General features: G+C 43.7%; 1 protein-coding gene across 3 annotated transcripts; it reads left to right on the top strand.

The window, feature by feature from the left end:
• Positions 1–2387: 2387 nt before the first annotated feature.
• ccni (cyclin I) lies at positions 2388–27082 on the top strand. 3 transcript variants are annotated; one of them, XM_042340432.1, is made up of 7 exons: positions 2391–2521; positions 14767–14923; positions 19730–19864; positions 20581–20655; positions 22318–22458; positions 24311–24541; positions 25329–27082. In XM_042340432.1, exons 2-7 carry the CDS (start codon positions 14810–14812, stop codon positions 25782–25784), a joined length of 1152 nt encoding a protein of 383 aa, XP_042196366.1. In that variant the 5' UTR covers positions 2391–2521; positions 14767–14809; the 3' UTR covers positions 25785–27082. The 3 variants fall into 3 exon arrangements, with proteins under 3 accessions (XP_042196380.1, XP_042196372.1, XP_042196366.1); XM_042340446.1 differs by lacking the exon at positions 22318–22458 and having other exon boundaries at positions 2388–2521; XM_042340438.1 differs by lacking the exon at positions 20581–20655 and having other exon boundaries at positions 2390–2521.

Here is a 27082-nt window from a genome sequence, read left to right as displayed (position 1 = left end):
TGTGTGGTACACACAGTGCTGTGGTGTGTGTGGTACACACAGTGCTGTGGTGTGTATAGTACACACAGTGCTGTGGTGTGTGTGGTACACACAGTGCTGTGGTGTGTATAGTACACACAGTGCCTGTGGTGTGTATAGTACACACAGTGCTGTGGTGTGTGTGGTACACACAGTGCCTGTGGTGTGTATAGTACACACAGTGCCTGTGGTGTGTATAGTACACACAGTGCTGTGGTGTGTATAGTACACACAGTGCCTGTGGTGTGTGTGGTACACACAGTGCCTGTGGTGTGTATAGTACACACAGTGCCTGTGGTGTGTATAGTACACACAGTGCTGTGGTGTGTATAGTACACACAGTGCTGTGGTGTGTATAGTACACACAGTGCTGTGGTGTGTATAGTACACACAGTGCTGTGGTGTGTATAGTACACACAGTGCTGTGGTGTGTGTGGTACACACAGTGCCTGTGGTGTGTATAGTACACACAGTGCCTGTGGTGTGTATAGTACACACAGTGCTGTGGTGTGTATAGTACACACAGTGCTGTGGTTGTGTGGTACACACAGTGCCTGAGGTGTGTATAGTACACACAGTGCCTGTGGTGTGTATAGTACACACAGTGCCTGTGGTGTGTATAGTACACACAGTGCTGTGGTGTGTATAGTACACACAGTGCTGTGGTGTGTATAGTACACACAGTGCCTGTGGTGTGTATAGTACACACAGTGCTGTGGTGTGTATAGTACACACAGTGCTGTGGTGTGTATAGTACACACAGTGCCTGTGGTGTGTATAGTACACACAGTGCTGTGGTGTGTATAGTACACACAGTGCTGTGGTGTGTGTGGTACACACAGTGCTGTGGTGTGTATAGTACACACAGTGCCTGTGGTGTGTATAGTACACACAGTGCTGTGGTGTGTATAGTACACACAGTGCTGTGGTGTGTGTGGTACACACAGTGCTGTGGTGTGTATAGTACACACAGTGCTGTGGTGTGTATAGTACACACAGTGCCTGTGGTGTGTATAGTACACACAGTGCTGTGGTGTGTATAGTACACACAGTGCTGTGGTGTGTGTGGTACACACAGTGCCTGTGGTGTGTATAGTACACACAGTGCCTGTGGTGTGTATAGTACACACAGTGCCTGTGGTGTATATAGTACACACAGTGCCTGTGGTGTGTATAGTACACACAGTGCCTGTGGTGTGTATAGTACACACAGTTGTGTGGTGTGTAAGTACACACAGTGCCGGTGTGTTGTATAGTACACACAGTGCTGGTGTGTATAGTACACACAGTGCCTGTGGTGTGTATAGTACACACAGTGCCTGTGGTGTGTATAGTACACACAGTGCTGTGGTGTGTATAGTACACACAGTGCTGTGGTGTGTATGGTACACACAGTGCTGTGGTGTGTATAGTACACACAGTGCTGTGGTGTGTATAGTACACACAGTGCTGTGGTGTATATAGTACACACAGTGCTGTGGTGTGTATAGTACACACAGTGCCTGTGGTGTGTATAGTACACACAGTGCTGTGGTGTGTATAGTACACACAGTGCCTGTGGTGTGTATAGTACACACAGTGCTGTGGTGTGTATAGTACACACAGTGCCTTGGTGTGTACAGTACACACAGTGCCTGTGGTGTGTATAGTACACACAGTGCTGTGGTGTGTATAGTACACACAGTGCTGTGGTGTGTATGGTACACACAGTGCTGTGGTGTGTGTGGTACACACAGTGCCTGTGGTGTGTATAGTACACACAGTGCCTGTGGTGTGTATAGTACACACAGTGCCTGTGGTGTGTATAGTACACACAGTGCTGTGGTGTGTATGGTACACACAGTGCTGTGGTGTGTGTGGTACACACAGTGCTGTGGTGTGTATAGTACACACAGTGTGTGCACTGTGTTTCGCTGTGAGTCTGTTTCTGGGGTTTGTTGCCAACCGCGCGATGGATTGTGGGAGGTGGACCGCCTCACCGCAGCTGTCGGCTCCCGGGTCCGTGCGCTTCCGCCGACAGAAATGAGTGCGGGCCTTCGGCCGAGGCTGGCGCGGCGCCGGCCGGGCCTTCCCGAGCTCGGGTGTCGGCCCGGGCAGAGTCCCGGGGGGCGGGTGTGGCCGGTGTGTCCGCCTGCCGTGCCGGGGGCGGGGTGTGGGCGGCGGATGCGAGCCGGGGAGTGGGGGTGAGGCGGCGGTGTGGACGGTCGGCCTCTCCCGGGAAGCGGCTCCGCCAGTCCGGGGCCCCGCACTGTGCTCTCCCCCCCCCCGGCCTCCCCCCCCCCCGCCAGCCCGCCAGGCCCCCCCGGCCCCGCCAGGCCCCGCCAGGCCCCCCCCGCCCCCCCGGCCCGCCAGGCCCCCGGCCCCCCGGCCCGCGGCCCCCGAACACACACTCGGAGAGGCGCGGACCCCCGGGATGGAGGAGTGAGAGCGCTCGCGGTCAGACCCGGAGTTCATGGACCTGATGCGCGAGAACGACTGTGAACATCGCAGCTTCGCGGGGAAGGTGAGAGATACAGTCCCCAACCCCTCATACACACACATACACACAGCCCTCATACACAGCCCCTCATACACACACACACACAGCCCCACCCCCAACCCCCCCCCACACACACACAGATACATACACACAGCCCTCATACACAGCCCCAACCCCCCCAACCCCTCATACACACACACACACAGCCTCATACACAGCCCCAACCCCCCAACCCCTCATACACACACACACACACCTCATACACAGCCCCAACCCCCCCAACCCTCATACACACACACACACAGCCCTCATACACAGCCCCAACCCCCCAACCCTCATACACACACACACACAGCCCTCATACACAGCCCCAACCCCCCAACCCCTCATACACACACACACACAGCCCTCATACACAGCCCCAACCCCCCAACCCTCATACACACACACACACAGCCCTCATACACGCCCAACCCCCCCAACCCCCCCCCCACCCACACAGCGCCCCCCCCCCCACACACACACACACACCCCCCCACACACACCCCCCACACACAGCCCCCCACACAGCCCCCCCCCACACACACACCCCACACACACAAACCACCCACACACAGCCCCCCACACAGCCCCCCCACACACACACCCACACACCCCCCCACATACAGCCCCCCCACACACAGCCCCCCACACACAGCCCCCCCCCACACACAAACACCCCACACACAGCCCCCCCACACAGCCCCCCCACACACACACCCCACACCCCCCCCCACATACAGCCCCCCCCACACACAGCCCCCCCACACACAGCCCCCCCCACACACACACACCCCACACACACAAACACCCCACACACAGCCCCCCACACACAGCCACCCCACACACAGCCCCACAGCCCCCCTCCACACAGCCCCCCCACACACACAGCCCCACAGCCTCCCATACACACACAGCCCCACAGCCCCCCATACACACACAGCCCCACATACACACACACAGCCCCCCCAACACACACAGCCCCCCCCACACACACACAGCCTAACAGCCCCCCCACACACAGCCCTCACACACACACACAGCCCCACATACACACAGCCCCACAGCCCCCCATACACACACAGCCCCCATACACACACACAGCCCCACAGCCCCCCCCACACACACAGCCCCCCACACACACACAGCCCCCCCCCACACAGCCCCCCCACACACACAGCCTAACAGCCCCCCCCACACACAGCCCTCACACACACACAGCCCCACATACACACAGCCCACACACAGCCCCCCACACACACAGCCCCACATACACACACACAGCCCCACAGCCCCCACCACACACAGCCCCCCATACACACACACAGCCCCACAGCCCCCGCCACACACACAGCCCACAGCCCCCCACACACACAGCCCCACAGCCCCCCCCACACACAGCCCTCACACACACACACAGCCCCACATACACGCAGCCCCACAGGCCCCATACACACACAGCCCCACAGCCCCCCCCACACACACAGCCCACAGCCCCCCCACACACAGCCCTCACACACACACACAGCCCCACATCCCCCCCCACACACGCAGCCCCACAGCCTCCCATACACACACAGCCCCACATACACACACAGCCCCACAGCCCCCACCACACACAGCCCCCCATACACACACACAGCCCCACAGCCCCCGCCACACACACAGCCCACAGCCCCCCCACACACACAGCCCCCCCACACACAGACCCCCGTACACACACACAGCCCCACAGCCCCCCATACACACACACAGCCCCCCACACACAGCCCCCCCACACACAGCCCCCCGTACACACACACAGCCCCACAGCCCCCCATACACACACACAGCCCCCCCACACACAGCCCCCCGCCTCTACACGCACAGCCCCCTGCTTCTACACGCACAGCCCCCTGCTTCTACACGCACAGCCCCCCGCCTCTACACGCACAGCGCCCCCCCACACACAGCGCCCCCCCACACACACAGCGCCCCCCCACACACACAGCCCCCCCCCCCCCCCACACACACACACAGGCCAGGAACGCATACACAGGCCAGACACACACTCACAGGCTAGACACATTCACAGACAGGCTAGTTACACACACACACACACACAGGCCAGATACACACACAGGTCAGACACACACATACACACACAGGCCAGACACACATACACACACACACACACACACAGGCCGGAGACACACAAACACAGGCCAGAGAAACATGCACACACGCAGGCCAGACACACACAGACACAGACCAGCGACACACACATACACACAGGCCGAAAACACACACACATACACACACAGAGGCCGGAGACGCGCACACACACACACACACACAGGCCGGAGACTGTGACAAAAGTGTTGACTGTTATCTGATTGTTGGTCAGGACGCTGGGAGAAACTCGCTTCTCTTTCGAATTGTGCCGTGAGATCATAACTAGACCACCTGAACAGGCAGTCTGGACCTTAGTTTTTAATGTTTCATCTGAAGGAGAGCCCCTCTGCAATTGTAGTGTTAGCCTTGACCATGAACTCACAGTCCTGATGACTTCCCTGTGTGGGATGTTGCAGTTCAGAGTGTAACATGCTATAATGCATCAAGGGTGTTGGAAATGTCAGAAACTGAGTAAAGTTTGAGCAGAGCATTGTGAAATGAGCCTTGAAATGTTTGTTTCTGTAAAAATATTATTGAATCCTACTGCCCTTTCTTCTTGTTTCTTCCCTCTTGCAAAATGTTTATTGTGCAAAATCATAGATTCACATTCTTTTTTACCTCTCAAATGTACTTGTTTGCTCGTGGAAGGGTCCACACTGTTTTGACTCATGTGTTAGAATGAAGTGCATAATGAAGTGCATCGTGGAGTCCTGTAGCTCAGTGGTTAGAGCTCTCGCTTTGCAAGCGAGAGATCTGAGTTCAATTCCAGGCAGGTCAGGGCGAAACCTTGGGCAAGTTTCCTTACTCCACACGCCTAATAATAATCCCTCCAAAACAAAAAACAATAATAAATTGGTCATTTTCAATCTACGACTGTTTGTGGGACATTGCTGTGCGCAATTGGCTGCCGCGTTCGCCCACAAATATACAGTCAATTCACTTTACAGTCTATTCTGTGAAGCGCTTTGGGACGTCCTCCCGACGTGAAAAGCGCTATATCAAATGCAAGGATTATTATTATTATTATTATTATTATTATAACAGCCAATTCTAATTCTGCCCATTCTTATAACCCTCTCTTTCTTGTAATAGTTAGAAGAAGTTTACATCTTCCCCCTCCCTGCCCCTCTCCCATTACCATTAACGGCAATTGTGATACCATAAGTAATTCCTCAGTTAAGGTTGTCTAAGGCATAGTTCATGGCTTTCGGGTTCTCTCGTGCTGTAGCCCGAACAGGCCAGTAATTCATGTTAATCTTCTTCGAAAATGCTTGTGGGATTTAATCTGATGAAATCCTCCAATGCAAATCATTTAATCATTTCCGATCAATCATAGTGTTGCGTAGGATTTCCTACGGGTGGACTATAGTAACCGTTGTGTAATGTTTGTTTTGTCACTTAAGTACAAAATTCTACTGCATCATCTTTAAGTGCTCTGGGTCGCTACCCTGCGTGAGGGGCACTATATAAATGCAAGTTGTTGTTGCAATAGTTCATATTACAATAGTGCTTTCACATTGGGGGGATTCTCAAAACACTTTACACAGCAGATTGGGAGCTGAAGAGGGTGCATGTGGATTGGAAATGGGGGCAGATGACCGAAAGTGTGGTCAAAGAGGCTTAAGATGGGTTTTGAAAGTAGGGAGTGAAGTGGCGAATTGGAGGGGCTCTTGGATGGAGTTCCAGAGAGTAAAGCAAAATGATGGAAAGCACGGCCGTCGATGTGGGCCAGATGGGGTGGGGGACACAAAGCAATGTTCATTGAGCAAAGGGAGCAGGTGGGTCAGTAGGGTGCAGGGAGTCGCAGAGGTAGGATGGGGTGAGGCCATGGAGGGATTTGAATGTTTTGTTTGTGAAACAATATGTGGAGTGGGAATGGGGGCAGATGACCGAAACTGCAGTCAAAGAGGCAAGTCTTAAGTGGGCTTTGGGTACCAAAAAAGCTTGCTTGCCCAACTGATTGAGTCAACAGAATTTGGCAGGTAGTTTTATCAAAATAATAATCTTTGCATTGTAATAGAGTCTTTCACCTCAGGAGGATGTAGCAGCTGTGTTTTGTGGGCAAGCGTGACAGCCAGTTATCCCACAAATAGCCATGAAGTGAATGACTTTCTTTTATTTGGGTGTTGTTGGCAAGGACATGGTAGAAACTCCCTTGTCTTTTTGAATAATGCCGTGGGATCGTTGATAAACAAGTAGATGGATTAACATCTCACCCAAAAGACTTCTGACACTGCAGTACACTCTCAGCACTCCATTGGAGTGTCAGTTTCGACTATAACGAGTTCCAAGTCCAACGGTGGGGTTTGGACCCACAACCTTCTCACCCGAGGTGAGAGTCCTACCAACCGAGTCAGCCGGCAGTGCCAATCTTACAATCCATCTCTTGTTAGAATATAGGAATCGGTACAGTTCACAAAATAATAAACTCGAATATTGTAATGTGTTACTATTGCTACTGTTAGTTGTGCTGTGCCACTTCAATCTAAACCTGTAATAAACTTGTGATAACTTATTGATTAAAAAGTAGGTGTTAGGACTCTTGGCTTGGTAAGATGGCCACAAGATGCAGTGTATCTGTTCTCATGCCTCGTATATAATGAATGGTCTGGCCATGCGACTCACAATCATGTTTGAACCTGTTCTTGGTAGCTTCTTTCCTCCAACTGAGCCTTCCACATATGCAGAGTTGGATTGGAAACTCCATATCTTTGGTGATTTGTTACACATTTGAAAATTTCAAAATAAACTTTTGAAAAATGTATTTATTCTTGCATATGAAGGTTTAATATCTTGTTCCAGGAGTTTCCTGAAACTCTGCCAATTTGCTTCTTCTCCACATTAATGATCTTCAGTCATCTCCCAACCATATCAACTATTTGTGAATTATTCAGTGCTACATTTGTTGCCAATTCTTTCTTCAGATTGCAGACCTTTGGTGTCTGAAACTTTCAAATCTCTCAAAGAATCACAAGAATCATAACTTTCATCCACTCTGGGATAATGGTCATGTCTTCAATTCCTCCCCTATCTGTGGAGGATTTTCAAACTATTTGACCTTTGGGATTGGATTTATTTACATTTCAGTGCTGAAATTTGTGAATTTTTGAATAAAATATAATGACTACATGATAGGAAATTTTCTTTTGTATTTGCTCAAGTTCTAGCTTGTAACATTACTGAGGCAATTTTTTCCACGTTACTTGGAAATATGGGCAAGTAGTGGGGACTATGGGGAGGTTTGTGCACAGAGAAGAATATTGTGAAAAATAGATAACGTAGCAGAGAAGCTTTGATCACAGAAGCAACACAGATTGTTTGGGCTGTGTAGCAATGTATGTGAAAATTCTTAGCATTCCTTCATAATTTATGCATCATGTATTCATGAATAATGTTACTAAATTCTGATCTTAAAGTTATACATAAATGATCTGGACTTGGGTATAGTAAGCACCGTTTCCAAGTTTGCGGACGACACAAAGTTAGGTAGTGTGGTAAACAGTGAGAAGGATAGGAGACAACTGCAGGAAGACATAGACAGAATGGTAAAATGGGCAGACGCATGGCAGATAAGTTTCAATGTGGAGAAATGCAAAGTAATGCATTTTGGTAGAAAGAATGAGGGGAGGCAATACAGGCTGGTAATACAATCTTAAGGGGGGGTGAAAGAACAGAGAGACCTGGCGGTTCAGGTAAATGAATCCTTGAAGGGATACTAGGCTTTATAAATAGGGGCATAGAGTACAAGAGTCAGGAGGTTATGATTAACCTATATAAAACACTGGTTAGGCCTCACTTGGAATACTGCGCCCAGTTCTGGGCACCACACTATAGGAAGGATGTTAAGGCATTGGAAAGGGTGCAGAGGAGATTTACGAGGATGGTCCCAGGAATGAGGGACCTTGATTATGAGGAAAGGCTGGAGAGGCTGGGATTATTCTCATTGGAGCAGAGAAGGTTACGAGGAGACCTAATAGAGGTCATCAAAATCATGAGGGATTTGATAGGTTAGAAAAAGAAAAACTGTTTCGGTGGGTGTGTCGGTGGGTATTTGAGGAGGACGGGTTTGCAGGGTTATGGGGAAAGGGCTGGGGAGTGGGGCTGACATTAATTGCTCTATTCAAAGAGCCGGCACAAACTCGATGGGCCGAATGGCCTCTTTTTGTGCAGTATGATTCTATCCAGTGAAACATTTAGAAGTAGGAAAACATAAAATTTGCTCACAGCTGAAACGTCCCCTTGAGCAGCAAGAGTGACCTTTTCTACTGTACGATGCTGCTGTTACTTTGTACGTTAGTTACCTCAGACCTGGCAATCAGTACCCTAAACGCCACTGGTGCTGGAACGCTGCCCTGTTGGCAGAATGCAAAGCATGCGTTGGAATTTGGAAACCAATAGAGGTCTTGGCTTGTGGACTAATCTCTGGGAAGAGCTGCACGCTGCATTGGCAGTCTGTAGGCTTGCAGCTCAACCCCCGTCCGCCCCAAAAAACAAATAATTTGGATGCAACAGGAGGGCCCAGTTATCTTGCTATCTTGAGCGCATTTAGGAATGTAGAGCCATGTTACAGCTAATGACAACCACCTGGTTTATACTGTAGCCGCGCTGCAATCTAAATGCAGAATTTGATGTGCTTCACTGCCAGATTTACTCTAGATTTATATTTTTGGCATATTTATTTCAGTCTAGCATTTGCTGTGTGCAATGACCCGTGCCATAACCTGTTCTGCCTTCTCCCACCTCCGCAACATTGCCCAGCTCAGGCTGCTGAGACCCTCATCCGTGCGCTTGTTACATTTAGGCTCAACTACGCCAACTCTCTGCTTGTCGGCCTCCCCAACTCTTCCTTCCACAAGCTGCAGATCATCCAGAACTCTGCAGCTTGTGCCCTCTCCCACAGACTCCACGATCCTTCCTATCACCTCCCCACCCTTGCCCGATTCCACTGGCCTCTCTGCCCCTACCCTCTGAAATTCCATCCCACGTGCTCTTCGCCTCGCTCCCTCCCTTACCTCCTTCAAGGCGTGCCTCAAGACCCTCCTCTTAGACTGTTCCTTCAGCTATCCTCTTTGCCCGCCACCCCCCCCGATCCCAACCCTCCCCACTCAGGGTTTTAATCCCTAATCCCTGACTGTTCAGTGCCTTGGGGCGTCCTCCCGATATGAAAGGTGCTTTACAAATGTCTAAATTTTGTATTGTATTTACTGTATTTTTATAAAATGCAGCTATTATTGAAATGATATTAGATAACAATGTATTGAACAATCCACACTTCAAGACTTGTAAAGCTCCAATATTGTTTTTTGGGGGGTCAGCCGGGTGTCTGACACACGTGGAAACAACAACAACACATTTATATAGCGCCTTTCACGTCGAGAGGAAGTCCTGAGAAACCCTTCACTGTACTTAAGAGTATCCAAACCAAAAAGAGTTACATGCATCCCTACTACACATGAAAAATACAATTATTTATTGGAATGGAATGCACATTCTCTCCGTGGAGGGATGCATCCTGCTCACCTAATTCCGGAAAGTATTAGGCGCAGGTTGGCAAGAGCCAAGGCTTGGGTACCTGAGAGTATAGGTTGGGGTACTGCTGGAGTCAAACCAACTAAAACCATTGATAGGACAGTCTGGCATGCTTTCCTGCTGCTTTGCTTGGTCAGCTAGGACCACCCTCCTATGAGGGGTTTTTCTTGCAGGGTTAACTGAAGATGAGTGGGAGGTTTCCCTGCCCCCAGTGGCTGGTCTGCCTTTCTAAGTCCTGCCGATGAGCCAGGATGGCTGCGCTGTCATCAGCAGTGCCCTGGAATACTGTGGACCTGCCTGCTCAGGAACTGAACTAGACTGCCACAGAGGGTTGACTTGATTCTGTTGTTATTTTTTCCGTTGTGCACCTATCGTGTCAAACTTTTCTCCTCAACTCTTTAGAACTCTATAAAGCTCCACTTTATTCAAGATTTGATTATTGCTCCCATACTTAGGGAATCTTTTTGCATCCCTTCCATTCCTGTACAGGATCCCAAAAAGGCTTCTTGTCTGATAGATTATACCTTCTTCTCCTCTGGCCTGCAAACTTTTTCTTGCAACTTTTCACGGATCTCTATTTTCTTGAAATTCTCTTCTTCTATCCACGCCTCCTCAATAGTGTTTTCAAAAATCAATTACATATCTCCTACTCTTAACTCGTTTCTGTGCCCCTCTCTTCCTGGTATCAAGATTATGAAACTCTTTGAATCTTCCTTTCTTTCAAGCAGTCCAAAAGACCTAAGCTTTGTACCTCTTCACTTGCCTTGTTTCTATGCTATTCTTTTTAAGCTTGCTGGTATAGTGCTCTGAGACCATTGTCACTTAATATAGGTCCTCTCAGCCCCTGTCTTCATTTCCCTCCCCCCCCCCCACCCCGTAATTGTTCAACTGGCCTTAAATTTAACTACAAACTAATTCAACAACAATAACAACAAAATTACATTTGTATAGCGCCTTTCACGTCGGGAGGACGTCCCAAAGTGCTGGACCATTAATTCACTAATGGTTTCTATTGCGAGATCTAATTTGCCTTCATCAATTGGCAGCCCGATGTTTACTTATTTTTTTAATATACTAATGCGTGTTTCTACTATACTGTTTCCTATCAGGAGCAATGATATATTGTCATTTTTATCACATTTGTCGGATGGATAACTAACTGAGTGAGGTCAAGCATAGTGTGCAACAAACAGCAATTGAGGTCGATGTTTTGACAAGTCAGTTTTGGAGCAGGACTGTGCTGCGAAGTTGCTGTGACATTTGGCCCCAGAAGTTTATCCTCTAGTTGACTGGATTGAACTATAGTTCCAGAGTTCTGATACTAACTGGTTTTAATATTTGAAAAGTCTCAAAGCACTTCACAGATTATACAGTAAAGTGAAGTGACTACTTTGCGGGCCAGTTGCGCACAGCAGTGTCCCAAACAGTCGTGGATTGAGGAACTAAATTTATTTTTGAAGGGATTATTACCTCTATGTATTTATAATGCGGGAGGGTGGGGGTGGGGGGTGAATAATCTGATTCTTGTGCTGGGTTTAAGGGGGAGAAAGCTCTTCAGGATGACTTCAGCCTATGAAAAGGTGAGAACAGGCATGTGAGAAGAGCAGTGATGTTTTTGTCCGAAATTTGAGAGTGAAGCTGATGTCACTTTACATGGTTGTAAGCAGCATAGCTTTCAGTTTTGTCTTGGCAGGCATGGATTGTAGGTGAGTTTGGTCAATCAGGTCATTTATATCCCTAAAGAGCATCAGATTCAGGAAGATTAAGATTTGAATAATAAACTGGGCACTTGATCTTCAAAACTTTGTTTCTGCTGTTATCGTATCCAAATTTTTAAAAAGAAAACTTTCAACGTACTTGCTGCACCGAATACTTTTTCTGGTACCTTATTTTAACGGTATTTTGGTGTCATTTTGGGCAATTTATTGAAGTGAAAGCAGCAACTTCAATTAATCATTGTTGCTATACTGTGATGTTGCACTATTTACTGACGTCAGTGAATTTTCCAAAAACCCACAAATTTTAATAATTCAAATAGGTCACTAACAGCAGCTCCCTGTGGACAATCCCTAATAAACATTTGCTTTGATGGAACCTGTGCCCTGTTAATCTCATTTACTACAACTTTGAGATTGTCAGCACAATAAAGTGATAACTCGTAGCATCAGAAATGGTGGTACACATGAACACATTTCTAATGTCCAGATCCACAAATTGATTACATACAGACTAGAGTGAGCAAACTCCCTACTTGCAAAGGCTGCAGGTCATCCAGAACTCTGTAACCCATGTCCTCTACCGCACCAGGTGCCGTGACCCTATCACCCCCATCCTCGCCCGACTCCACTAGCTTCCCATCACACAGAGGATACTGTTCAAGGTCCTGGTCCTCACCTTCAAAGCCTTCTACGGCCTTGCTACTCCCTACATCCGTAACCTCCTAACCCCCACCAACCTGTCCGCTCCCTCCGCTCAGCTTCACGTCCCCCGCCTTGCCCAGCCCCACTCATTGTCAGGCCTCGTTTTGTGCTGTATAATTCCATGATTCTATGTTTTGCAGCTTATGTTTTACTTTGAGTGGACCCACAGCATGAAAATTACCTGTAATAATGAATGGCTGGTTAGTTAGTTAGTTAGTTAGTTAGTTAGTGTTGAAAATTTGCTTATGGAAAAAGCACTTTGGATGGAATTGGGGAAGACAGTGAACACTAAATTTTCCTAATGTTTTCACATGAAATGAAGGAGTGCACTGTATTGTAAACCTTGCTGATGAGATCAAGCTTTGTAAGTATTGTACAAGACTTGAATAGCAGGATAAAGAGCACCTGAGCAGATCTGAACCAATTCATTAAATTAGCTATGAAATAGCAGGTACATTCTGATGTAAGGTAAATTTAATCGAATTGGGTACCAGTAAAAATGACGCGTGAACATTAGTAAAGGTGGGGGCAGCTGGAGGAACTTGTATGATTACTGATGATTCGTTGAAGGTTTTCAGTTCATGTGACACACTTTTCAAAGCTAATCATATCTGTGCTGCATCTCAAGTTTTCACTATGTCAAGATAAATCATTAGTAAAATCCCATTTACAACATTATGAGTTTTTATAGATCATACCTTCATAAGAACATTGATTATTGAAGAGAGTTCAGAGGAGAGAGCAATGACAATGACATTAAGTTATGAGTGGAGGCTCACACTGCTGGACTTTTATTACAGAGAAAATAAACTGGCGGAGAGTGTCTATAATCCGTGTCTTTAAATGATGAAACTGATACATTATGTAAATTTAATCAAGCTTTATGACTTAGACTGAACTCAGAACTAGAAAATGTGGGTTAACAAAATAAGTCTCAAATGAGACCAAAAGAAAGAATAATGGATTAATGGAATCCTAATGAAAGCAACTGATTCTGTGTTTATAACCTTCAACAGTACGGAGTAATTATCTGTTTGAGGAGAGCATTCAGGGTTATATGATGAACAAAAACTCCCAAGGAGGATGAGTGTTCCTATACTGGCAAATTGGGGGGGAGGGGAAGAAGAGGAATTTGTCTGCAGAGGAAAGGGAATTCCTACAAGAATCAACAGTGAACTGAAACGCTGGATGGCTGTCTTGTTTCATTCTTTCTTATGTTCTAAACTTGGCAACAAGTTAGCCCTTCAATTTTTGCCAGAAAAAAATGCAAAATCAGGACTTGTATAGCTGCAAATGATCACCTTGTTGTACAGTGAAAACTCGGGTAAGAGTTATCTTTAGAAATTGTATTAACTCGTAAATCATATGTTCACTACACTCGTTTATTGGATTAAATTAGTGCTGTCCAACCTCCTTGCATTAGTTGAGAATAGAATTGTTCTGAGAATGACCAAAGAATAGCTTAACACATATGTATACCATCTACACAGGGAAATTGCATATGTGTAACACTTCCTAACCCTAACCCCTACCTACCTGCCCGTACCCTCCGTTCCTCTGGCTCTGGTCTGCTCCACGTCCCCCGCCCCAACCGCCCTACCATCGGTGGTCGGGCCTTCAGCCTCTCAGCCCCCAGGCTCTGGAACTCCATCCCCCAGTGCCTTCGCCGCCTCCTCCCTTTCCTCCTTCAAGGCCGGTCTCAAGACCTTTCTCTTTGACCGTGCCTTCAGCTCCCCTCTCGACTCTCTACCCCCTCCTCGCTCCCTCCCTTCCCTCCCCCTGACCATTTCCCCCCTCCTTGCTCCCTCCCTTCCCTCCCCTCACCCTGACCATTTCCCCCCTCCTCGCTCACTCCCTTCCCTCCCCTCACCCTGACCATTTCCCCCCTGCTCGGGTCATGACCCAACTGTGCAGCGCCTTGGGACGTCCTCCTGACGTGAAAGGCGCTTTATAAATGGAATCTTGTTGTTGTTGTTGTCTGGTTTGGATACACTCAAGCGTGTTGGGTTTCAGCGTGTCAGTCATGGCTAACCAAAAGAAAATTATAAGGAAATGTCTTTAATCTGACTAAGGTTAAACATATCCTACTAACCAAAGCACGTTATTCCTTTTTGCTTTCAATTACAGGTAGCTGTATCCATTTGGGAGGTTGGTGGATCCAAGGGGTGCCATGAAGTATTCAGGACCCTTGGAGAGCCAGAGGCTGTCACTTCTTTTGGAGAAGACAGTCTCTAGGGAAGCACAGATGTGGAAGGTGTATGTGCCAAAAAATCTAACCGATCAGGTAAGATACTCATTACACAATTTCTCTTTATGTACTAACTAGACAAAGAGAACTCATAACTTAGACTTTGAATTGGTGTCTTCTGGCTGTAGGTGTAGATTTTAAAAAGTTCACTTGATTTGAAGGCACCTTGCTGGGTCAGATACGATGCCGTACGATGGAAATATTTATTCTACCTTGAAACTTGCAAAGAGTCTTTAGTAGCTGCGATCAGCTTGCAATGTCTGGGTGAAGCTATAACCCAGCTGTGTTGTGGAAAAGGTTGTGCCAGTTTTTGATTGCAGGGTCACTGAACTGCAGATATGATCCCAGTCGTGTCAAAAACACGATCTACTTTCAGTGGGTGTGCACTCTCATGTCTGTGTGATGTACATTTCCAGTGGAACATTAAACGTTTAGCAGTTGTTCTGAAAATGAGTAATATGACTCCAAAGCTTCAACCACAGAATCCTTTAATGGTTAATGACTGTTTGTGGGACTCTGCTGTGTGCAATTGGCATTTCGCCCATGAACTACACAGTCCATTCACTTTACAGTATATTCTGTGAAGTGCTTTGAGACATCTCAGTGATGTGCTAACGCACTATATCAAATGCAAGGATTATTATTATCTATACTAATAAAGACAAAATGTCTGTCTGTGTGTCTGTTCTTGTACCGGGCATATTTGTTTTGGGGAATCTCCTATCGTTGATGAGCTGTATTAAAAAATGCTTTAATTAAGCCCCAAAGTATGAGGTATGTATGGTATTCTGCAACAAAGTAGTGACAGAGGTAATCACACACCCTCCGAGAGAGTATACTAATAAAGCTGAAATGTCTGTGTGTGTGTCTGCCAATAACGCAATAATCGGTGCTTAAGATGTACAGTGTTTATGGTATGTTAAATGGTTTGTGAGTGATATCACGGAAATCTACATTCCATATTCGATCCTTTAGTTGCAAGTGTAGCTGCAACGGATTCAGCTCGTGGTAATATACTTAGAAACTTTTTAATATTTTGAATGGAATGTTTCATGGTTTCAACCCTCCCCCCCACCCCCAGTGAATTAGTTTTAAGGAACAAGAAGTTTGTGTACTTCTTAAATCATGGTTACTTCAAAGAGATTTATCAGCATTTTAATTCAGCTATATAGTTTACTTCTTAAACTGTTCAGCTGCTGTGGAAATGCACTGTAATTTTGATAATATGGTAGAAGATGAATAAATATTTTATTAATGTAGAATAACAATAATGGAGAATTGCTTTCAATGCAAATTTCCTTCCTAAAACAGTTCTGATAATGTGGTGGGATAAGAATCCATAACTAATGGGATACTAATGGTGAACCACTGTAATTGCAGCATTCTGGAGATGATCTTGTTGAGTGTGTTATTCAGGCTTGGAGACCTGGAATGGCAGAACTCGAGCTGCTTTTTTATGAATGGAATATCTGTTGTTGAAGCAGAGTGCATTAATTCTACGTGAATTACATAGATACTTCAAAAGGTATGAGGAGTCATCAAAAAATGGGATTAGATTAGGTGGTCGTGGAGAAAAACACCAGCACAGATTCAGTAGATCAAATGACTTATTTTTGCTCTGGTTGTTTTTCAGTGATTCGATGATCTTCTTATTGAAGTTGTTTTTCTTTATTCAAAAATAATTTAGGTTTCCTGGTGGCACTGTATGTAAATGGATGGTGTTGTCAACCAGATTTGAGTCCAAATCCATGCTGATGTCTCCTCTTAGCTGAGGTAGTGATGAGAACCTCTGTTCCACAACTAGGAAGAGGAAAATTCAACCTGGACTTCTATCCCTAAGATAGATCTATTGTTGATGTCTGATGACGCTGATTGAGGAAGGGTCAAGTTGAGTTGGGATGGCTGACATTTGCTGTTTAGATTCAAACGCAGAAAATTAATTTGGATGGGAAACCTACTTAAGCTTTTGCACAAGTTTGGTTATAATGAGTTTGCTGTGGAACTTGTGAGCATGGTTGCCAGCTTTCATGCGCACAGGGAATTCAGTCAACTGTGCTTTCTACATGTATATGCAGTGCACAAGAAGTGATGTCTGTTGCAGGCGCTTTTTCAGGAAATTGCCTCTTTCACACTTGCATGCTGTGCAAACCACACAGGAAGTCACTTCAGCAGTGTCTGCTTTGCTTACTTTTTGTACAAGAACTGTTATTGCGGAAGCCATTTTAACTGTGTGACCCATTATACGAAACAGCCTAACATTATAACGGGGTTTTCCTCTATTTAAGTGAGATTCTGGAGTAATGCCGCACTTGTGGAATTCTATTCCAGTAACAGTCGAGGCCTTCAAGAGGGAAGGGGACAAAACAGGGCAAAGAAAATGCAATCATTTCAAAATGTATTAGAGCGAAAGGAAATGTATCTTACCATTGGAAGTACGTGTTTCTGTAAAAAAAAATAATTGCAGTAAAGTAGTACCCATAATATTCTAGTTTCCCTTCACCATCCCTTCCTTGTGTATATGGAAATTCATCTTCACTTTCCCAAGACTAAGGTGTGTATGGGCATTATAGAAAGAAATTCTTCATTTTGGCTTTATTTTTATTAATGCCCCACAAATGTCTCAGAGGTAATATAAATGTTTTCAGTTTCTTTTGGTGGTATAATAGGCACAGGATGTAGGAAGACTGGTCATGAATGTTTCCACTCTTCCGAAGTATATTAATGCAGTAGGTTACATTTTCTGTCTTAGAATGAAACTCCTGTGCTGAAAGACTCCTTCATTAGATGGTATTTAATAAAAAGCTGTTGGACTGAGTTATTCAGATTAACATGTCGATTAACCTCATTTTGTGCAGTGCCAATTTAAGAAGCAAATTATTAGTTCCCAGTTGGCACTCATTCAAATTCCTTTCTTTGTTGAGAAGTCAACAGAGACGATATGTGTGCAGTAGAATTCCAGTGCAGGTTTCTCCTTTACAGCCAGGAGTTAGGGTTGTGAAATGCAATTACTTTTCGTTGTAATTTGTTACGAGAAAGATGGCTGTGTAGAAAGCAGAATTATGTTTCTCGCCACTGTTGAAATGTGATCTTGGCAGGTTGAGACACACTAAGCAAAGCTTCTGTTGAATAAGCATTAAGGGAAAGATAGGATGACAAAGCTGGAGGGTGCTTGGATTCCCATGATTGTTGTTTGGAGGTTATACTATGACCAAATGGACAATTAATTTATTGAGATTACATGCAAATCTGATATCTGTGTTTTATTATTGATAATACATGGAGGAACCCTTATGAATGGCAGATGGGAGAGGGATGCTCATTTCCTTTTTGAGTACAAGTTTGTTTGAGTTACACAAATGTCATGTTGGCACTGCAAAATATGGTGTGTGGGGTTCATTTCATATTTGCAGGTTGTTAAAAAAAAGTCTGCATGAAGGTTTTACAGTGATTGTTTCAATTATATTAATGTAATTTCTTCAGCTTTTAAACTATTATTATTTTCTTATTTTCTCTGTCCTTGGTTCCCCGTAAATGCATTTTGCTTCACCTGGAAAGGAAGTGTTCTGGGCACACTTTTCTATGAACACTGCATGTGCTGCCATTTGGCATGGTAGGTGGTGGTGTATCTCTGAAATAACACTTATGTTGCCACTATTATTTTCTTCCTGAGATCTGCTTCTCTAATTTGCTGTATTCCATCCTGTGACTTGGCTGAGAATGGGCAATACTTAGTCACAGAAGGAAGTTGCCTTTTATTAAAATCATCTTTAAAGCTCCTGTATTGTATTTCAACAATCTGTTGTACTCAAGGTCTAGAGTAAAGTTTACTGTATTTATGCCAAAATACTGCACTTTTATTTTTGAAGCTCGAGTACATTTCTATAATGAAAAAGGGTTATTAACTTGTTCACAACAGGAAGGAGTAAATGTACGTGCCAGCTTGAGTATTTTACAAGGTGGGAAGAACCATAAATCAGCATTCCCATAATTTCTTTGGCATAAATACAGTAAACCCTGGATAATAAGGCACTGGCTTAATTAGTCACCACCACTACTTGAACTCAGCTCAGAGTAAACTGATGATTTGAAGGGATCAGATCTTTGGTAAAAATTCATGTAACAGGATTGATCTCAACTAAAGTATCTTAATAGGGATAATCTTGTAAATTGGAACCCTTTCCAAGGATCAAGAATATAAAAGTTAGCCTGGAGCTGTAGATTTTCACTGCAATTCAAGTAGAAACAGTTCAGATAGTCTGCTGCAGAGGGCAGCAATCGCTGAATATGGTATAGTTCTACAATCTACAATTCTACAATCATGAGGAACCACTGTTCATCCTGTGTGTAATTTTTTTATGGTTCTCCTTCCTGCTGTGAGCAAGTTAATGACGCTTTTTTATTTTGGAAATGTACTCGCTGTTTTCACTGGCGTCCACAGGCATTCTAGCAAAAAAACTGCATAATGTGCAAAACTGGGATGTTTGATTGATTTACTCACCGAAACCCATGGACCACGAGTCCAACAACTTACATTTATATAGTGCCCCTTATGCAGGGTAGTGTTTCAGAGCGCTTGTAGAGCACTGACTGATCAGATGACGCACTATAGACTGGAATGCAAACCAGGAGCCTTGTACAGTATGGTATAGTTCTACAATCATGAGGGAACCACTGTTCATCCTGTGTGTAGTTTTTTTATGGTTCTGAATTGGGTTTGAGTCTATTCTGAGAAAAAATGCTCTGTGTATATTTTTTGCTTAATTATTGGTCAGCCTTGTTAGTATTTGCAGCTTTTTATTTGTGTTAGTCAATTGTATATAACGATTGTTTTTATTTCTGTAGGATATAGATGTTTCTCCAGCACACAGGGATGAGGTGATTCGATGGCTGGTTGAACTCAACAACAAGTTTTACTTTTATCCAGAAACCTTTTCCCTTGCCATCACTATTTTGGACCGGTTTTTAGCTCTGGTAAAGGTAAGATTGTTTGAAGTTTTATTTAACATGAGCTGTGTTTGAAAGAGCTATTTTCTGTCATTCACTTCCTTGTGCTTAGCTGAAAATTTTCCAATAAAGTCATTTGAGACATGTTTACACCATGGGTGATATATTGGTTATTCAGCTTTATTTCATGCTGAAATCGTGTCGTTTCTGTCAGTTTAGATAGTGCCAACATTGTTTAGAGAGTGCCAATTGGAGGAAAAACTGTCCAAAAAGGATCCACACATACTTGGAATGTATGATGTCATATTAATTACTACAACAACAAATTACATTTGTACAGTACTTTTCACGTCCTAACCGTAACACATTGGAGTTGTGTGTTCTGCACACGTGTGTGAAACCCAAACCTGGAAATCAACAGGATTTGCCATATAATGTTTCATTCATTAAGTATGGAATTGGGCCATTAATAATAATATTAATCCTTGCATTTGATATAGCGCTTTATCACGTCTTCAAGACTCAAAGCTCTTCACAGAATATACTGTAAAGTGAATTGACTATATATTTTGTGGGCGAAAATATACAAGATTTTAAGATTGGAAGATTTTAAGATTCTAGAGCTACTCTTGAGCCTAAATGCCCAAGACTACTTGATTCCTTGGAGTTGAAGGATTTTAACTATGTGCTTATTAATCTTTTCATTTAAAATTTTTAAATGATTTTTAAAAAAAACGATATATTTTCAGGCCCGTCCAAAGTATCTGCGTTGCATAGCTGTTAGTGGTTTCTTCCTAGCAGCTAAAACCAACGAAGAAGATGAGGTTGGTAAAAAAAATATATTTTTTTCAAAAAATCGTGGCCGAAAGTTTATTTCCTTTCTCTTCTCTAACCTTTCTGTACCCTTCATAAAGCAAACATGCTGCATGCAATTCCCCAAACTGAGGGTGACTTGTTACTCTGTCTGCTAATTCCACTCTACATTCAAAATCACAATGTGTGTGCGTTTAATTTTGGCTTTTCTATTTTGTGTTTTCTGACTTTACAGCAGAGATGGTAATGTAGTATCTATAGAGCTGTGGACTACACTTACTACTCTGTGGAATAGCGCATGAAGCATCAATAACAAACAAACAGAAACTGTACATATCTAGAACTCTCAGTATTTTAGTTTGGAGACTACGTGTCAGAACCTGACTGACTTAAAAAATATATAGCTTAGCACTTCACACTTTTTTACATAGGTACATAGATACAGACATAGAAACAGGAGTAGGCTATTCAGCCCCTTGAGCCTGTTCTGTCATTTTATAAGATCATGGCTGATCTATACTTCCAAGTCCAGTACCCGCCGTTGCCCCATATCCCTTAATTCCCTGACCTAACAATATTCTTCTACCTCCATCTTGAAAATGTGAATGGATACAGCATCCACAGTCTTTTGGGGGAAGAGAGTTCCAGATTTTCACTAGCCTTTCGATGAAAAACTGCCTCCTGATTTCACTTATTGCAGTACTTTTTAAGATAATTAGTTAATATGAATAATGCCTTAATAATAATAATCCTTGCATTTGATATAGCGCATTTCACGTCTTTGAGACGACTCAAAGCGCTTCACAGAATATGCTGTAAGGTGAATGAGCGTATATTTGTGGGTGAACGCGGCAGCCAATTGCGCACAGCAGTGTCCCACAAACAGTCGTGGATTGAAAATGACCAATTTATTATTGTTTTGTTTTGGAGGGATTATTATTAGGCGTGTGGAGTAAGGAAACTTGCCCAAGGTTTCTGCCTGGAATTGAACCCAGGTTCTCGCTTGCAAGGCGAGTGCTCTAACCACTGAGCTACAGGACTCCAAGCCTTGTGTGGTTTAACTGTCGATGCACGAGTTTAATGCATATTGGAAGGATTTTGATATACTTAGCAGTAACCCTTTTTAGTGTGTAAACTTTCCTTTATTTTGAGTATATTCAAGCCTCGTCCCATTGTAATTTGATTCCTCAACTGATCCTAAAGAGCCATTTTTAAGATTTTGAGGAGAACCTTACAGCTGTGTTTCCCAGACCTGAAGCTGCTTTTAAGCCAGTAATCCCTTCAAGTTTTGGAAGAAGAGCAAGCTATCTAAAAGATCAAGGATATTGTGTATATTTTGTATAATGAGTGATACTGACTGCATGATGTTTATGTTTTTATTTATAATGCGTATTTATAAACAATTTATGATCAATTAAACATGTGAAAATAACTTTCACCACAACACATTTAATATTTTGTTTTCAGTTAGTCCAGAAAATGTGTCCCATTGTGGCATCGTATTTGAGTGGGAAGGGTCCTTAAATTCAAAATACTTTAAAGATACCCCCAAATCTTGTGAAAGCACCTCTTGTGTACTTAGCCAATATACCCAGTAACGTGGATTTGTTCTAGATCAACGCTTGTCCAATCCATAATTACTTGAATTTTGTTTTTTTATCTCCACCCTGCAGAACATTCCATCTCTGAAGGACATGGTGAAGAACAGCAATTGTGGTTGTTCTTCTGCTGATATTCTCAGAATGGAAAGAATTATACTGGATAAATTGAACTGGGATCTGCACACGTCAACTCCTTTGGACTTCCTTCACATTGTAAATAGTTTTTTTCCCAAGATGATGTGTTTTAAAATGCACAATTGTCTGTAATTTACATGCAAGCACTTTAGCAAAGATTTGGCTGCTCAGAAAGTTTAAATGGGATTGAAAAAGTAAACCCAGAACAATATTATTGGATGCACCGACACAGTAGGTTTAGGGCAATTTCAGGACAGATATCAGGAAGTTTTTCTTTACCCAAACAGTAATTCATAACTGGAACGGTTGGGTGGTTAAGACCAGGACACTGGTATATAGTTTGATGCTGTAATGGGGAGACTGGAGGGTGGGTGTTCTAGAAAGATCGAGATCAAATGGGCCGAAGGGCCTTCTTGATCCAAACCAATCCTGTGATCTTGTAATTTCCTAGTCAAAAAATTAGACAGGAGTCTCAGTTGTATACAGCTCTGTAACCAACTGCTAGAATACGTGCAAGTCATTTGATGTAAGTTGACGCATTGTAAGTACGTTTCCTTCCTTCCTGGGAAGTGCTTTACCTTCATCCAGCAACGATTGCACACATCTTAGCTCAGATTGTGTTATGTTTAAATGCTAGGCTTTAATTAATAAAAAATAGACAATTATGTTCAGATATCAACTGGTGGTTTTCCTTCTTGTCCTTAAAGTCCCAAATGGTATTCTGCACTCCCAAACGCACAGGAGGGTGACTAGTGAAGAAATGCCATCTGTGATTTTTACTCATCTCCCTATTGCCATACGGTGTCAACACCTTACACGCAGGGCAGCTGAAGTTGGGCTTCATACAACGGGTGGATATTGCACCATCTAGTTTCCACTTACTGTTATTTCATTCATTTAAAAGTTTATAGAGTTGACTCTGTACCAGTCTCTGATGGATTCCCATTTTAACTGTAGTACAATCCATGTTAAAACTGTTGTGGTTAATTCAAAATGAGTGTGTGTGTGTGTTGGGGAAGGGGGTGGGGGAACTGTGTGTAAACCTATACAGAATGGACAGTTTGAAACCTGAATAATGAGGTGTGCATACATTTCAGCCCAAAACATTTTCATCTATTTCAGTTGTCAAAAGTGAGTCAAATTACGTTTGAAAAGTTCAGGGCATTTTGTGAAAATCCCAGACCATCAATGAAAATCTCCTTACGCCTGGCTTCCTCTTGTCACTTGGCAGCATTGGAATTCAATGCTACTCCTGATCCCTCTGGTTCAGTGAAAGAATGCAAGAAATTATTAGACAGGACTGTTCTGGCAACTGACTGTGGCAGCTGGCAGAATGCCAAACACACCAGAGAAGCCAAGGTGGCTGGACTTGAGAAGGTCATTGTCAGGGGTGGGAAAGCCAAGGCCAGAGACAGGAAGGAAATTGGGTTGGAATTCTACCTATTGGGATATATGAGTGTTAAAATGTTAATGTAGCCTTAATATGTTAATCTTGACAAAGGGGACTAGAGTAAGACTATCTCTGAACTATCAGAGCTGAGATTCCATGCAAACTAGAAAAGTTGGAGATTCTTTTGCAGAAATACCATATTTCAGTTCTACTGAAGGCCTCAGCATCCTTGGGCAGGGGAGGGGCAAATCAACCAGGCTGACTGCCCAATTTCTATTCTGAAACTCTTGCAAGAGATATTTGTGTAGTAGTCTGTTGAGGGGGGGGGGTGGTGGGGTGGCTTTGTTATGATGCTACCTCATCAAATAGTCCACCAGGATTATAGCTGATGTGAATGTCGAGCTTTCTGATAGAATCCTGTAGAAAAATTGGCTCCTGTGGAGCTGTATCCCAGTAAGTATAAGGAAGATTCAGAGCTCCTTCAGAGGGAAACATGCAGATTGTCCAATTTGGTGTTAACTTGCTTTAATTTTTGTTTAGTTTCATGCGATGATGATGTCCAGCCGTCCCCAGATACTCAGCAGCCTACCTAAGATGAACCCATCCCAACATGTTGCACTCCTTATCCGGCAGCTACATCAGTGTGTGGCCTGTCACCAGCTTCTGCAGTTTAAAGGCTCCACACTTGCACTGGCCATTATCAGTCTGGAGCTGGAAACATCAATTCCTGATTGGCTCGCTCTCACTATTGATCTTCTGAAAAAAGCAAAGGTATGAGCTAATTACCTGATCTAATGTCGATAGTTTTAAGTCCAGTTCCTGTCGCGACCACCTGTTTAAAATGTCAGGTTATATGTAGACCATTTTTGTTAACACGTACTTAAATGGTAAACTGGTAGCTTGATGGAGTCCTCTCTCTAGTCATAGTCACAGCACATATGGAAAAATGGGAGCAGAGCAGATAGTAGGGGCAAAAATGTGGTAGTTGTAGGAGGAAGCCAAAATAATAGTGACTCCTTTGGGTAACCTAGAGTTTCCCCCTGATCTGTAGGACGTCCAAAGGATGCCACATTCTGGAGCGGAGGTTCTGCAGGCTTCTGGTTACGAGCAGGAGCTGCACTTTGACACTTGGGAATCTCTATGTGACTTCATGTTTATTCGGAATTTTCACCCTGAGTCTGTATTCAATGTAAATAGCTCGTGTTCAAATCCTGGCATTATTAAAGGACACAACATTAAGAGTGTACTGTATTGAAATAGAACTATTTGGCTGGTTCAATGTCAGGTGCATTTCTTAGAATTAATGTTGCAGCATATTGAACATTTGGGAGCAAATGGCTTTCAGATGTTCACTGCTACTCCACAAGGGTTCAATATTCAAGCTGTTGAAATTTCCTAGAAATGAGAAAAAATGCAATGACATTAAATATAAAATTGTTGCAGTTTTAATATCCTGTCTTAAGAGTTAAATTGTAGGAGCCTCAGATACCCAGATATTTTGTTCATGTCCTTACAACTTATTACAACTAAAAAAAATGCATGTTCTTGTATTTTTCAGATTGATAGCGCACAGCTGATTCGCTGTCGAGAGCTTGTAGCAGGTTGCCTGTCCACATTTCCAGCTTCCCTACCCCCCAATGCGGTGTACATCTACAATCCCCGCAAGCAAACCATGGTTCATTGTGGTAGAGGAATGCTTCGGCTTTATTCCTCCCCTACCACAGAACCAGAGTTTGCTAATGTCAAGGACAACGCCAAGAAGATAGCCAGTACAGCTGCACCCTACCGACGCCCGAGTAGTTCCTATGGCTGCAAGCAGGCCTCAGCAAAACGTAAAGTAGAAGAGATGGAAGTGGATGATTTCTATGATGGCATAAAGCGCTTGTACAATGAGGATGGCGGTCAGGAAATTACAGGGATGGATACTGTAACCTCTAGCTATGGCCCAAATCTGCAGCTTCAAGAGGGTAGTACCTCTCCCTGTCCTCCACTTCAGCCTGTCACAGTCATCTAACTCGGCAGTGGTTAAAGTACAAGACTTGGGCTATTATTGCAGGGAGTTAAAGTGTTGAAGGGCATGCATTACCTTACCAGGCTGAAATGAAGTGAGCCAAACCTTTTCATGCTGCTAATTTTAGTCTAACCATTTATTCAAGCACTAATAAAAAGTATTAAAAAAAGAATATCAAAAAAATTAAAAGACCCCAAAAAACCTGGAACAAAAAAAAAGTTGTAGCGATTTTAAACATTTCTCTAGTGGTTGTCAGTATGATTGCATCTGTTTCTAAATCTTGAAATGTGTTTTTGTGCCACCTGTTCTCCCTGTTGAGTCCACATTTCACTGTGAGATGCATTCAGTTTCACAGCCTAATTGTTACTGTCTAATTTCAATCTGCAGTTTCCTGTGTTTAGAAATCTAATGTTTTGAGTAATCTGCATGTTGTCTTATACACCCTAACCTTTGCTGAAGAGAGTTTTGGAGAGGAGTGTTTGCATAACTCTTCAGTGTATTTAGGTTGTGTGTGCGTGATGTTAACACATAAATTTTGTCAAGTGAATAAGCAAATTTTCTCAGGTGGCAAAGCTGCTTGCAAACTGCCCCAAAAGCTAGAAATGCTGGGAGATTTTGGTTATGAACATGAGAAGAGACTGTTTACACTGCTAACATGCTGTGGAGATTTATTTTGTAATGAATATGGCACTTTTGAATTTTATTTCAGATACTATTTGAAAGACATGCTGTATTTTCTTTGGGTCTGAAGCAAGAGCCATTTAAGTTTATTTTTTTCAGGAGGAGATGGTTGGTTTTATGTGAATTCTGTGTATCATTTTGTAAATTTAATATTTAAAATCAATTAACTGTCTAAAGTGGCATGTCACTGTTGTTTGTAGAAAATAGTTTGTCCTTTTATGTGAAACTTTGTGCCATTTTATGGGAAACCATGAACTTGCCATAAATGTGTCAATTTAGTTTAGACACAGAAACCTTAGCTTTGAATATTTTTGAAACTTTTGTCAAAATTCACATCAAAGTGGTTTTAGTACCAGGAATTCACATAAGATCAATAATGACTGAGCTATAGGGGGGCAGTTAAAACTTAAAATTCTGTGCAAACGTTTACTTATTTCAGCTCCAGTGTGCATTAACTGATCCTGAAAATAGAAAAATATTTTTCCCTACTGTTTCTTATTTCATATTTCCCAGTGGGCACAGTGCTCTCTAGTCTGAAAAAGGTACTGCATACTTTGAAAAAGTGCAGTTGCACTGCTGAGAAGCTTCTGGCAGCAATAAAAGTTGTCCTTGATTTAAAA

This window comes from Callorhinchus milii, unplaced genomic scaffold (assembly GCF_018977255.1).
Source record: "Callorhinchus milii isolate IMCB2004 unplaced genomic scaffold, IMCB_Cmil_1.0 Scaffold1, whole genome shotgun sequence".
Classification (NCBI taxonomy): Eukaryota; Metazoa; Chordata; class Chondrichthyes; order Chimaeriformes; family Callorhinchidae; genus Callorhinchus; species Callorhinchus milii.
This window is presented reverse-complemented; position numbering and strand designations above follow the sequence as displayed.

What these genes read in the sequence shown, in the direction of transcription:
- ccni (XM_042340432.1), top strand. Translation starts at nt 14,810, where the DNA reads ATGAAGTATTCAGGACCCTTGGAGAGCCAGAGGCTGTCACTTCTTTTG. An exon ending in AAACCAACGAAGAAGATGAG is followed by an intron (nt 20,656 to 22,317) that starts GTTGGTAAAAAA and finishes TCCACCCTGCAG; the next exon opens with AACATTCCATCTCTGAAGGA. An exon ending in CTTTGGACTTCCTTCACATT is followed by an intron (nt 22,459 to 24,310) that starts GTAAATAGTTTT and finishes ATTTTTGTTTAG; the next exon opens with TTTCATGCGATGATGATGTC.